Source organism: Halyomorpha halys, unplaced genomic scaffold (genome assembly GCF_000696795.3).
Source record: "Halyomorpha halys isolate HHAL.00 unplaced genomic scaffold, Hhal_1.1 Scaffold223.1, whole genome shotgun sequence".
NCBI classification, from domain to species: Eukaryota; Metazoa; Arthropoda; class Insecta; order Hemiptera; family Pentatomidae; genus Halyomorpha; species Halyomorpha halys.
The window spans coordinates 632,194-647,359 of record NW_027115445.1 but is presented as its reverse complement, the minus strand read 5'-3'; the positions used below and the strand labels follow the sequence as shown (position 1 = coordinate 647,359).

Below are 15,166 nucleotides of genomic sequence, written 5' to 3'. Positions count from 1 at the left end.
ATTATGAATTAATGTGAGGAGGAGATTTGTATTGAAGATGTCCTTGAAGATGGCTGGAATAGCCGAAACGTTGGACTAGTAAGAAATAAAGTGTTGAGACAGTATTGGATTCAATTTTTGGTTTTATTTAATAAATATTTACCTTGTCTCAAAAAATTTTGAAATAATATTATTTAAACAAGAAAATGGTTGAGATGTGGTCAGGAAAGAACCATAAAGTCAACAATATTAAATCATTATGTATGGTATAATGCTAACATAAAAGTGGTATAATAGTGTACTGGGAGTTTCTTTCCTGATTGCAATGACAAAAATATCTCCATTACTAATGTATAAGTATCCAGGACTCAAATGTCTATTGATAATAATAACAAATAAATAAACAACCAAGAACAAAGAAAATTATATATTTCAGAAAAATAAAAGAATCTTTGGATAAATAAAAAAAAAAATTTACATGATTATAATTACACATGAGAAAAAAATGTATAAATCACCTTAGAATATATTGATTGAAATAACATTTACATAAATCATGGGTGGTTAATTGGTACATAAAAGTGATGTCACAATAATATCTAAGGTTATAATTATAATCAAATCGATTTTAATAATATAAAATATATTAACCATTGACTACAATAGCACCACCACATTGTTCACATAACAAACTGTGATACAAGGATTTGTATAATCAAGTGGTCAAAATAAATTTTAAACCTTCTTAAATAAAAATTATTCACAAGAGTAAGGAAAGAGATTAAATCAACATCATTTAGGTAGTGTGTACATCGCTAAGCCTAAGATACATACTGGCTGAATTGTAGTCAAAGAAGTTGCTATGGAAAATGGATTGTTACATTATGATTTAGTTCAACTCCTTGTTATTAGTAAATAAGATATTTGTGTTAACCATTGGGCTGAGATGAATGAGAGATTGACATTATAGAATGATACACCAGTACTTATAACAAGATAATTCAGATTCAAGCCTAAAAAGTTTTCTTTTTTATTCAGTATATTTTAATAATTCACACACATAAATAAATATCAGGTGTATATAAATGTAAGGAAGTAGGGCAGCTCATTGAGTAAGGAGCTGTGCTATTAACTACTGGACCAGGGTTAGAATCTGGCTACAGCAGCTAATTGTTTACTCTATTACTGTAGGCATGAGTCAATCCTGTGAGCTCTAGCATAGTGGGTACCCTTAATTGGGGAAAAGTCAGGCAGCTGAGCGTGATCTTGAACAAATCACCTCCTTGTACAACCATTGTTAAAAAAACAATACTTCTTTATAAAGTACTCAACCCATGACGCTTCATGGGTTCACATTATTATATAAATGTACATATTTCCATACTTTGGATAATTAATTTTAATTGTTCGAACAAACCTTTGTAAATTATTAAATAACCTTATTAAATGTTAATTGAACATGGGTTACTCAACCAAGAGGCAACAGACAGCATACAATATTTAAACTACCATTACCAAAAACATATCACTAATTATAAACTATAGTTAAATAACTATTAAAACAATATGGAAGATTTCATCACTAAAAAACAAAACTTTAAAAAATATCAGTCAAGTTCATAACTAAAATTATGTTATTTATTTTATATCAGCATTAATTATTGGCAAATGATGTAATCAATGCATTAAGATAAGTACTTGATTCTATACTAAAACATCATCATTAATATATCTCAGAAAAAAAATATATATAGCTTATAGAGCATAACATAATATCTACAACCTAACAACAATACTATCTTAAAAATACATAGATTGTATCATAGCAATCATTAATCGTCAATCACTGGATGACAAAGTCTTGCATATATGCGCTCTGTATTGGTGATCCGGACAAAGTTTGAAGCAACAAGACTAGGATATAACTGCAACAAAAGTATAAATTAATAATCACATAATCCTAATTTGATCTTATATCTTAATTTCAGTAAAAAAATAAGAGGTTTGATAATGTAATTTAAATAAATTACAATAACAAATTAATGCCTCAAAATCAAGAGGTTTTATGATATTGTAGCATACTGAAGAAACTATGGTGAGAGTCACCTAGTTGGAAGTTCTTAAAGTTTTCAAGAAATCTCATTCATGCTAACATTAAACATATCTTTAGTCAGCACTGAACTATATGGAGAGTGTGATATGCTAAGAAATAAACATAAACCCCAGTTCCAAAATTGCTGGTCATTCAAGTAACTAATTTAATTGTATTACGATATAAAAGAATTATGTACTAAATTTAAATTCTCTAAATACAGAATATTTTTCATTTTTTTTTTTTAATGAGAGAATTACATATGGTATTACTTCGATTTCTATATAACATTTACGGTATATAACATAAAAAAAGAAAATTAACCCATTAGTGTAAACAAAAAAGAATTTGAAAACTACAAATACATTTTCTTTTAAAATCTAAATAATAATATTAATATAAATAAACTTAGTACTTGATTATTTTGAAAAGAAAAAAAAGGATAATATATTGTGATATATAGCTTAACAAATAATTGGAATGTTTAACATGAATTAACCTATATGGTTATCATTCTTATATTTCTCAAATTAGACCGTATCAGTCATTCCTTCTACATCCTGAGCACTTCAATCCATTACTAAGAATTACCATCCACTCTTCATCCCTTGAGTGGCTGCTTAGTTAATATTCCAAGAGTTCTGGCATCGGCACTAACTTCATCTATTCATCTCATGTTTGATCTTCCCATTTTTTTTCCCATTAGATCCACTGCTGAGCACCTCCTTTGAGGTTAAGATCTCTTCCATCTTTAATATGTGGTACACCCATCTGAGTTAAAACTCATGGTAAACCATCCAAATATGCTTTATAACATCCACTAATATAAGTTGGCCAGTTTGTGGTTATATTGAATGCTACTTATAAATGTTTAACCACTTGAAAAATCAAACTAAAATTAAACCAATTTTACTAGTTCCCTAAAAAAAATTTTTTACCATAAGTCATCCACATAACTTCATAAATCAATAAATTAGTTTTGTTTTAAGATTCTAAAAATGTTAATAAATAGTAAAATATTATAAAATGTGTAACCTCCGAGGGTTTTTAATTCTGTATGTGATATCATTAACTTTCAATCATATGAGAGTTGCATTTCCTTTCTTGCCTACAGGCCACAATAAAAAACAGTAGTGTTTACTTCATGTATTTAGTTCGGTTCATACAACTGGATATCAGCTGAACTTCAACCACAGCTATCTGTATAAATGTCACTTCGACATTATTGGGCTCATTGAATGAGAAACAAGAAATTCTATCTAAAGAACAGGCTAAGATGGCCTGATATTCAGTTGGAAATAAAGATAAATAATAGAAATAAATGAAAGACCAAGCTCTTCCATTATATCACTTATATTAAAAGTGTAAAATTAACTGAAATATTTATTATATTTCAAGGCTAGTTACAAATGATGAATTTCATGTAAAATGAATACCTGGAGGGTGATAATGAGATCATATAGTGAAATGGGGCCAGTCTCCTCTTCAGCACTGCTAGCAGACAGCCTGAAAATAGCATCATGCTCCAAGTCTTCTCTAGTTGGGCGCTCTGCAGGCTTCAAGATACCATTCATAACATTTAAGCTTTCATCAAACTTGAGGCTGAACATCAGAGAGAATGGATTTTAAAAAAATTATTAATACATAGATAACTATTAAAAAAATATAAAACAAGAAACATAAATAAGAAATATTGCTCATCATTGCATTTTTTACCAGAAAAGAAGACTGTCCTACTGGTTAAGACTGTGTCTGAAATGACGGACCAAATGCAAGTATTCAATGGGATCAAGCATGAATGCACCTATCAGTATGATACTTCTCACGAACATTATAAAAAGAAGGCTGAAGCGCAGAATGAGATAGCAGAAGAATTCAAGTTGACAAATAAGTAATACAATTATGTATTGATCTAATGTATTATTTTATATAATAATGATACCCAACATCTTTTCTTTTTGTTTGCTGTCATTCGCAAAGCTAATAATAATACCTTCATCAATAAGGCCCATAATACGCAGAAGGATCGCGACCGACTGGACTGACACCATAAGATATCACGTTCCGTGTGGCATCACGTTATCACAGATCTCTACGAGGACTGCTGGTTTGCTTCCCACCACAATAGATTGCCTTCTGTGTGGCCGAGCCTTAACCTAAATTAGATGATTTTGATTTTAATCGTATAAAATCAAATAGTTGAAGGAAATTATCCATATTATGCACACATAAGTATATGTATATGTAGTATATACGCCAATATTTATCAATTTTTCTATTTTTTCCTTATTAAATTTATAGTTTATAAGACAAAAATATTAAGTAAAGCAAAGCACTGTTTAACACGTGAAGAGCCCAATTCAATGTAGAAAGGAAATAAACACAAATGACAAATAATCTTGGAATAGAATTAATCAACAGTGTTGAGTAACAATGAAAATAAATTGCCAAAATAAGCTTTATGGTTGTAAAAAAAAAATTCATTGTTACTGTTTTCAATTTGTATTCTCACTCCAGCTCTAGCACTTCATTATTCTTTCAGATCTTTTAGAGGTTAGTGGCAATTTTTCATTAAATTTTATTTTTTTACTTTTTAATTGTGAGATGTGAGAAAATTGCAAGTTTAATTTGATTAAAATAAGATAAAATAAGCTTTCCGTGTATTAACATTATAAAGTAAACAATTTTTGCAGAATTTTATTGTTTTATACATAATATGAAACATTTTGGATTTTTACTGAAGTTTTGAATATTTCACAAACTTTCTTTCTTTTTTTTTTTTTTAAAGTTGGCTTTGGGAACTAAACTGTTAAGCACTCAGTACTAATTAAGCAACAATTAGGATAAAATTGGTAGTTGAGAGTGATCATGAACAAATCACCTCTTTGCACAAATGCTGTTCAAGAAACAGTTCTTCCAAACAATGTACTAAACTACTCACTCTTCATTGGTAGTAGAGGTACATATTTGTATTTTTTTGGGATAAAATAGTAGTATATGCCACTCACACTGATGCCTGGTAACCACAACTCTCCACTACTAATTGGAAAATAATAAGTAATAAAATAAGTTGTGGAAAATAACCAAATTCAAACGATCTTGGAAGCCGAAAGAGGCAGACCAAACCATTTTCAAATTGTAAGTAAGAATGATAAAGTTTTCTTGACTACAGAGGAAGGACAAGTAAAAACAATAATAATAGATTACACAATCTAGATATAAGTTCTTTACAATATAGTTACAAGTTTGTAGCCCTTACCTACGAAATTGTTCAGATCTGTACTTATTTACATTTCGAAGCCATGGATTAGGCATAGCAGTTCCAAGGCTATGAATAAAACCATTTTGACTGCATTTATAACCTTTTTTCCGTGTGATGACAGCAGTTATAATGTTCTTTAAAAAGTGCTGAAAAAATAAATTAATACTTTTATCATACAAATAATTGAGATACATTTTCATACTATAAAATCTAATAAATAGATATAATAGTTTAGTTTTAATTCTCTATTTTCGAATGATTCACAATTTTTCGTGAGTAAAAAATGACCGAAAGAGTAGTAAACAAAGGCTAAGGCTATAGCAGGGTTACTAGAAGACTCTCGACTTGACTTAGTTACCTCTAGATTAGTGACTACCTAGTTGCTTGGAGTCTTGGTGACCACATTGCTCTTGCAAGTGACATAGTGACTATACGTAGGTTGCCATGGTCAGGATTAGCCTGGAAAATAATACTCAAGGAAAATACTAGGTTGAGAATCGACAACATACAAGGAAGCAAGATGTTGGATTCAAGATGTTAATCGAATTAGATTAAGAATGGTGAATTTAATTAATTTTATAAAAGTTGCAGAATAAGGAACTGAAGTAATTTGAATACATAAAGATGAACACAATTAATTCCCTTCTATATTTTGCATTCTGAAATCGAGGACGAACAAAAACAGAGAGTACTCTAGGGTTTTTATGAAGTGCCTCCTCAGGATCCCACAGGATAAAGGTCTTAGAGATAGTTAAAATGAGAGCTACATCATCCACAAATCAGCTAGCCACTAGATGAAAGAATAGACAGATTCATGTGGTAAGTGACTAACTTGGTTTATCAACACCTAACCAGTTGTGGGATCACCACTTTTTATGTTCTCTTGGGCGACTTACCTTGTCACTACATTGTCTCCTAGTTAATCACTCCTGGTGTGGCCATGGCCTAAAAGACAGATCCTGTGAGATCTCAAGATACTTCATAAAAATCCATGGGTACTACCTGTTTTTATATTTCTACCTCAATTTTAAAATGTATAACTTAGATGGTAATTGCATTCATCCTCATATATTCAAAAACTTATCTTCATAATTTATTCATAAAACTTATAAAGCCAATAAATTCACAGTACATTAATCTATTTCGATAAACATCATCTTGCTCCATCTGTATATTTTCTAATTTCATTGGCATCTTTCACAGCGCTTTGCAGAATCCATATATTCATTAGGCGACCCACAAGACCTATGTAGCCACTCGTGTTCAGGCTACAAGTAACTATGTAATGGTGCAAAGTAAAAATTGTCATAAACAGCTTAACTATCTTGGTAAAAGATACAAAAAATGCGGTATTTACGTCAAAATAAAGGTTTTTAAGATATTTTCAATAAGCCATAATACTATAGTAGTGTTAAGTGAAATAGATATCAGTGAATCACTAGATATCAAAATCACAAATCACCCAAATAGTCAGTTCCCTACTTAATGTTATGTACAGCAGAATACATCTCCTGCTAACAATTAAATTAATTTTTTTGTGGCAACAATTGCTTAATACACTGGTGCTCAGTGTTTAAAAACTAAATTAAAAAAAAAAAGAAAAAGTAATAAATAAATTCTAGTAATTACTTGTGTCGCAATGGTAAGGAACTCGGCAACATTTGGTTGAGATCCTTCAAGACCCAATTCCCATGCACTATACATAAGCCTGGCTAAAGTGGATGACTGATCAGGCAATAACCTCTCATGAATCATGAATGGTGGCACTTCTCCATTAACCTCTTGCCGCTCAGTCACAACATAAAATGTAGGATCAATTGGCTAGAAAAAAATGCTAATATGAAAATATATTTAAAACATTTGTATTCTTATATTAAAATTGTATCAAATTTATATTTGAGATATAAGATAATCTGATAGTAATAAGAATGTTTTTGTGTAAAACATTCTTTAAACTATACCAATATAAATTTAAACAGATAAAAAGTTATTTGTACTCAAAGATACAAATACATAGTAAAATAATATTAATATTAATCATAAGTTGAAAATAAATACTAATAATGTTTACTATCTTCTCTTCTACTTTGTTAAATCATAGAAACAATAAATATTCATTTTAATTTTTTCATAATTTTTAGGGGTAAGATCAGGAGACATACACATAAAAGAGTAAGAGAAATAGAGAGAGAAAATAAGTAAAACAAATTATATCAGAAGTATAAACTAACCGAAATATTTATCAGTGGTCCTTTCAATATCAAGCCATAGACACATAAAAGTAACAACTGATAAATATAATTGTATGAAAAAAAGGTCAAAATGTGGAAGTAAACAGGTCAGTTTTAAATATTCAAACTTCCTAACTTAATCAAAAATGTAGGAAGGAGGTGAAAAATCTCCTACCTTCATTTTCTAGAAACTTCTATCAATCATTTTAATGATTTTTAAGTTTTACAAGTAACTAATAGACCCAGCAATATTTGGCTATTGCTAGATTTAGGGATATATATAGATTATTTGAGCATAATTGAGCGTTTCATAAAAATTAATATATTTACTTAAAATTAATGATACATTATTTTTATTTATGTACTGAATTAATGATTGAATTAATTGCTTATTATATTTATTGAGTTTATAGTGGTAAATAGCAATATATAATTAAACTATATGGTAATACTATATAATAAGAATATATTGTATTAATATAAATAAAAATCGACAAATAAAATATCTACTGCCAATATAAACTTTGCATAAAACTGTCATACAAAATCTGTTTCACCTCTTATTACACTAATATTGGTACCATAAGGATCTATGTAGACAATCAGCTATCATTAAAATTATCATGTAGAATATTCACTGAACAGCTTTCAAGTTCTTATAAAAAATAAACAAAATTCAAAGAAAACCTACCTAAATTCTACATTTTTTTTTAATGAGAATAAAAGTCCAATATGCTGTATCTTTAAAAGAAATTTTATCACCACTCAAATAACATATTAAAACAAAAAATATTATCGAGCATACTGTCATATATATCCTAAATAAAATATGAATGGTTCTTATATAGCAACCTCATTGTTCCTTAATATGAGAAAAATATTAAAACAATTAAGACAGGCTGACCAATCTAAGTGTGGAAAAAGATTTTTTAGAAGTGAAAAAGTTCAAATTTGTTATTAACACTTCAAGAAACACTTCAATACCATATTTATGAAAATAATGAAAAATAAAATTTTTTTGTACACAATTTTTGCCCTAAAACACCAACATGACTCATCCAATATGCTTGAAAGCAAAGGGTGGTTTAGGGCTCCATAAACTACACCAAATGGCACATAGGGTACCCAATTAAAGAAATTAGAACCGGAGATATAAAATAAAACGTTTGAAAAGTTTTTCTTTATTTGAAACCAATATTTCGCCACAATATTAAATTTAAATTTTGTTAATGTAAGTTAAAAGAGCAGACATTGAGCTTTCCAATGGTTGTATTAAAATAGAAATTGGATAAAATGCAGAAGAGATATGAACAACGGTCAAGGGTTTCAGATGACACTGAAAACGGAATGATTTGTTTTTTCCTAAAAACAATTTTGTTGACCTACTTTACTGAAAGCCTAATTATGTTTATGAAAACATATCATTTAATGGAATCAGTAATGTTTTTTTCTTATTCTTCAGAAAGAGACAAATTAATTGGTATATAATAACTGTGAAAAAACTTCACAGTTACAGTTACTACAAGAACTACTTTCTGAGCTAGGCACCAAAAATGTTTCATTTCTTTCATAACATTTTTTCTACAGTAGAAATTAGGAAGTTCAGTAGCTTTAAACCTTCCCATGGTAACAGGGAACATTTTGAAAAAAAAAAAAAAAACAGCACATAAATCGGTCTAGTAATTCAACTATTGGGGACAAAGCTTCTAACCATTCCCTTCTATATATATAGAAGATTAGAGTTCACTACAAAACTTCACAAACTCAGCAAACAGAAAGTATCCACACTATCCTTTTGAAGATAAATTTAGGACATTTTTTAAGGGGCTTTATCCAATGACAAGAGAGAAACAGAAGAAGATTTTGAGATGATTCATCCCACAGACATTCACCGTCTAACAACCAGTAATTGTGGATGCAACATATTTTTATTCATGTCAGTAATGTGGTTTTATTTTTGTAATAATTAAGGTTCTATACCCTAATTTCTATTTGTATAGTTTTATTATACTCTTTGAAGAGAAAAATTACATAGCCAATTTTATTTACACGTGTTCAAAATCTGAAAAGTGGAATGATCCCTGGGGAGGAAAAAAGAAATATAATAGAACCTCGTAACTGACCAATCAAGCAAAATTTCCTTTATCGATGTGTTAAGTTGTTAACATTTTTGAAATACGAATCAGTAACTTATTGCCATGTACTGAGTTAAGCTAAGAAAGACTTTCATGATTTTTTGAAATATGATCAAATGTTAAGAGGAAAATTCTGAGGTTTTTTTTTTTTTTATTCTTTGATAACTAATCGAGATGCTAAAAACAAACATAAACTAGTTTTGTACTAAAAATTATTTTGACCTCTTTTACTTAATGTGACTACAAATTTGCTTTTACTTTTTGTGGCTATGCTTATTAAAATCACATTTTATTTTTTTTTTCATTCTACATGAAAAACACAAAAAAATGTGTATTTTTTTTTTTTTTTGTAAAACCAAAATAGTAATAGTAAAAAATATGGAAAAAAAATGTAGATCAATTAAAATTTAATTTTATCATTCAATTTTTTATGAGTGGAAACAATGTATCTGTTCTAAAATTTAAATAGGTTTGATATATTTGTTGTTTTCTAAGATAAAACCATCTAATAATTAACTAATATTGAATAAAATAATTAACTGGAGTAGTTCTTTCGTCAGCCAGCTAGGACTATAATCAGAGATATGTTCCTATACAAATTTTAATTTATTCTTAAAAATGGATCTTGATCTCTAAAACTAGTTTAAAGAATTAGGGTCCATTCTAAGAAAGAATATAAATTAAAATTTTCCACAGTCGATTTTCACATCAAATTAGTTGCTTAAATATGTAAATAGAACAGAATCACCCATATTTAGATTAACAAAACAAGTTCTCTCAATTAAATGAAAATAAAGTAAGGCATACCTCAAAACCTTCTTGAAATCTATGAATATTGCGGGGTTCTCTTTTAGGTCTAGAAGGCTCTGATGGAATTTGTTGAATATCTGCTGACTTGTAAAGTAGATGGATCAAAAGTTGAGAATGTAAATGATTTTGATGAGGAGTCAGAAAATTCTTTAGCTCTGCTTCCAACTGGGGTCTGTTGTCCTGTAATGTCAAAAACAGTCATAAAAAAATAAAACACTAAACAACACACCTCTTATTCAAAACTTACTTTCATTCTGAACCAACTTCTTATCAACCTCAGGTAGCTAAAATAAAAAAAAAAAAAATGAAAAACAATAATGATGTAAATGGCCTAATTCTATTCATTGATTCAGTTGGTTTCAAAACTGACTGATGAAGTAACATAATTGATGCCAATAAAACACAAAACTTACTCTTCGTACTTATCCTCAAGGGATTCCATCAGTTTTAAAAGAAGTACTTTTATAACGTCGTCCATCTCCCCTATGAGTTCAGACATGTTTAGGATAATATCAACCGGTGTGACACACAAAAATATAACCTCCCCCAAACAGCTGGTTTAGTGGTTTGTAGTTGGGTTATCATCTTGCAAGCTTTCAAGTATAAGCTTTACATTTTTAAGATTTTAATCTTAAAATAATTGTTCTGAATGCTAAATATTTCCCAATTTTAACCAATAAATTATTAGTTAATCCATTTTATGATATATTTGCAATATTAGTGTCATTGCTTTGATACTGACATGACAAATTTGACTAATAAGAAAAATCAAAGTTTTTCCAGCATAAATTAGGTAAATAATTTATAACATAGAATTGAGATTTGAAATTATCTATGTATTCTGTATCTATCTATGTATTATGTAAGTAATTCTGCTATTTTCACGCATTACATAAATACTTCGTTCAGGTCCGAATTTGCTCGAAATTAGTTAAATGGGCGAAAGAGGTGGAGAAATCACCCTGACCTCTTGTTAACTTTCTCATTTTTTCTCGGTTGTGTTTCCATTTATATACCAAGAAATAAGATAAATATTTTAAAAAGTCTATCGTGAATGTAAGAAAAAGAATCGAACTTTTAACGAACAGTGTACTTCTTCAGTCGGATGATTTACCAGCTTCTGACTTTTGAAAAATTGTAAATGAATAAGTTAAGTAATTAGGTACGCAGTAATCTTAACATTCTTGGAACTATCTAACAGTTATCTTGGATTCATTCTTATTTCTATGCCGACTGTTCCAATACAAGATATTTGTTATAGAACAACAGAACTATTGAGCATTGTTGCTTAAAGTTAAACATATATTACTGCCTCGTTGAACGTTTTAAGAAAACAACCATTTTAGTTCACTGCAATAAACTACATCTTAACTTTTCACCATTTCGATGACCTCACCTTCTTTTATTTCCTAAATTCTTCTCCCCACCCAAAAAAAAATCCCAATTCTAAACTTACTTCAAATGCATCATGTAAAGGAAAGATTACCTCACACAATTCCCCTAAAACAACATCCCATGGGGTTTTGAGAAAAAAAATAATGTACCTACATCCATGGAGGATTAGTGCGAAGTAAAACCGAAAAGCGTTGCCTGGCTGCTACCTTTCATCTTCTTTCTTATTTAAAAGTTCAACTGGCATTAATTAAGTTTTAATAAACATTTATTTTTATTCCAATTAGATTGGACATTCGCAAAATTTAGTAAACCTACAAAAAAATAAATCGAAAATAGTTATTCTAGTGACCTTTTTTCCTTTAAGTCAACATTTATTAACTTCTGTAGGTACAATAATACAAAAAAAAAATTAGAGCAACAATAAAACAACTTTCATTAACCAGCCTAAATACATCCTCAAGTTTTTCGTAAATTAGCGGAATGTTCCTGATTTTCCAAAAAAAAGTCTTTAGCCCATGGAAGACAAAAATTATGAACAAAAACTTTCTTCTTTCTTTTGTTATAATCTCTTTATATCTGATTATACCATGTATGTGTAATTTATATATGTCCGATTACGGATTGATAAGTATGCTGTGTGAGATAGCAACCTGATGTATTTAGGCAGCATAGAATAATAAAGTATTTCTCTCTCTCGAATTTTAGGATTCCTTGAGGTGGGAATAACGCTTATAAGTTTTGTTCCTGCGAGGAATATAACAGTTTAGCAAAAGATAACGAACCGTAACGCAATGCGGAAAGATCGGGTGATTTCGGCTTTTCTCGTTTGAATCGGATGTATCTATTTTTCCTTTTTTTTTTTTTTCTCCTTAAGTTATTCATAAAATTCTTTTACATTTTGTATTTATCCATTGTTTTGTATTGATAATAACATGAACTGTTTATTTTAAAAAATAAAAAGTACTTTAGAGAAAACTTTTGTAAAAATTCTTTTTTTAAGCCGTGTCATGTGCTATTAAAATGATGATGAGACCTAGCTGATAGTTAAGACCATTTAATTGTTCATTGAGATTCCGAGTTTAATCAAAATCGTTGTAGCAGTTTTCGAGAGAATCGGAAACAATCCATTCTATAAAGTTGCACTTCCGGTCGGTCGATTTTGCCAATAAAGTTGCTGTCACATCCCAGGCATATACCTTCCATAAATATTAAATTACGGTTTCGTATACTTTTTTTTAGCTAAGCCGTTCACGCACAAGCACGCGTACACACGCACACACAGTGTATTGCGAGACTTGGTTATTTGGAGTAACTCAAAACGTGTTTTCACGAAAGCTGAATTCGGAATCGCATTAATTTCCCTTATTATATATCCCACATATAAGTAAGTGAAAGTAAAAATTCTAAAGCTTTGAAAATCCTATAATGCTACAAAACTTGTCAATAATCGTATGACTCGTTATATAAGTCATGTTAAACTCTAATCAGTTATTGAAATCTAGTTATAAAATATTTAATGCTTGTTTTGTCACTACCTAGCTCTGCCACAGAGCTGTGGCTGAAACTTTACTTGTCAGTTGTACCAGAATCTTTTGCATTGAAGCAATTAAAAAACAAATACCCCATGATTTCAGAATACTCTCGAGTATTGGTTCAAAACCTAATTTAAATTTTAGACGCAACAAATAATTCGTTATAACACTTTTAACCTTTTTCACCTAATTTTGGCCATTCCCCACCCCGTTCTTGAAATGCACATCTTTGTACCCTCACAAAGGAAAATTTCGAGATGAAAGATGATCAGGATCCAATTGAAGAAAATTTCCTCTCTTTCATCAATTGTCGTAATTTCATATAAATCTTAAGTAAACCGTCATTTCTTTTCCTTAAGATCAATTTTATAAAATAATCAGTGACAATATTGTTAATGGACCGTAGTTTGTAGTGTTTGAGTCAGGAATCAGTTTCCAGGAAGGAATACATCTCTGGTTATCTAGCATAGCATTGCTAGATAAGGAATGCGTGTAGCACTCCTTACACAGATGACCTTGCATTTGGAACAGTTAATTTCATTACTACCATTGAGAAACCTTTGCTCAATGATCTAATGCGTTTAAATGCATATTAATACAAAATAATTAAATCAGACGAAAGTTCATAGAAATACAGAAGAGACTCGGATAAAGATCATGTGTAATTTTTATCAATTTAATCATTCTGCAAAATCACTAAGTTGTACTCATACAAATATATGAGTGTTTTAAATATCACGAACAAAAAAGATCAAATTTAAAGTTGTAAAATTTTTAATAATAAAATGCATACTCAACAAGAAATTAAATCCATTGAAAATCGATAAATTATTTCGAATTAATCAAATTTTATGAAAATAAATAAAATTACTGAGAAGTGAGAAAGCGCAACAGACATAGATTAAAGAAATAAAGTATCTCTTCCAGTTAATTTAGTCCTATTTGTAGTAATCTATTTAATTGAGAAATTTCCAAATTTTAAATCATACTAAATACTCATTATCCGTAAGAGTTTAAAGACACGTACACAGAGAAGTAACTTTTAATATAAGAAATGTGATTGTTCTTTCTTAATAAGTCCTATGGTTTATTAGTTAAGAACATTCCGCATAAAATTTTTATTTATCCTACCTCTAGATTAACATTAAGTTGGATGACCGTATCGAATGATCCCCCCAAAATTCAGGGCATGACCTCAAAATTCGAGCCTGTCCCGAAACATTACGACGGATGGTCACCTTACCACCATTTGCTAGAAATTCCATTATCAGAAGTCGTCAATATAGCTATGACATGCCGTTTATGAGATTGAATTGCAAATTTGTATTCAACTTCCGAGTATCTCTATAATGGATTTGTGGAATTAAGTCAGTATACATACGCAGTTAATACATACAAAGTTAATTCAACTGTTAAAAAACTGATTGTTCGTTCATTTTACCTATGTTACCACCATTTAGATTTAAAAACGTTTTATTTTATATCTGTGGTTTTAATTATATCCGTTCTGTGCCCTTTGGTGCAGTTTATAGAGGCCTAAACCACTACCAAGTTTCGTATAGGTTGGCTGAGTCGTGTTGAAATTATTTATTTTTTTTTTTTTTTAAATATTTATTTTATGCTATTTACAACTGTACATTATAATACATTTAGTAAATCTGATCTAAGTTAAATTGGAGTGTTACAGGCGTGTAGAGAAACTACCCATTGGTAGCACTCTAATGACATTT

The 15,166-nt window shown here is 29.5% G+C and overlaps 1 protein-coding gene across 1 annotated transcript; it reads right to left on the bottom strand.

Annotated features, from left to right (window-relative positions):
* Positions 1 to 487: 487 nt before the first annotated feature.
* Positions 488 to 11,081, bottom strand: LOC106679840 (transcriptional adapter 1). Its single transcript, XM_014419207.2, has 7 exons — positions 10,923 to 11,081; positions 10,757 to 10,793; positions 10,507 to 10,689; positions 6,963 to 7,154; positions 5,331 to 5,479; positions 3,508 to 3,673; positions 488 to 1,904 (listed from the first exon to the last, which is right to left on the bottom strand). Exons 1-7 carry the CDS (start codon positions 11,006 to 11,008, stop codon positions 1,812 to 1,814), a joined length of 906 nt encoding a protein of 301 aa, XP_014274693.1. The 5' UTR covers positions 11,009 to 11,081; the 3' UTR covers positions 488 to 1,811.
* Between the last annotated feature and the right edge of the window lie 4,085 nt (positions 11,082 to 15,166).

Coding starts and splice junctions, on each gene's coding strand:
- LOC106679840 (XM_014419207.2), bottom strand. CDS start 11,008: ATGTCTGAACTCATAGGGGAGATGGACGACGTTATAAAAGTACTTCTT. Junction 10,794..10,922: donor CTTGAGGATAAGTACGAAGA/GTAAGTTTTGTG, acceptor TTTTTATTTTAG/CTACCTGAGGTTGATAAGAA. Junction 1,905..3,507: donor ATCTCATTATCACCCTCCAG/GTATTCATTTTA, acceptor CTTTTGTTGCAG/TTATATCCTAGTCTTGTTGC.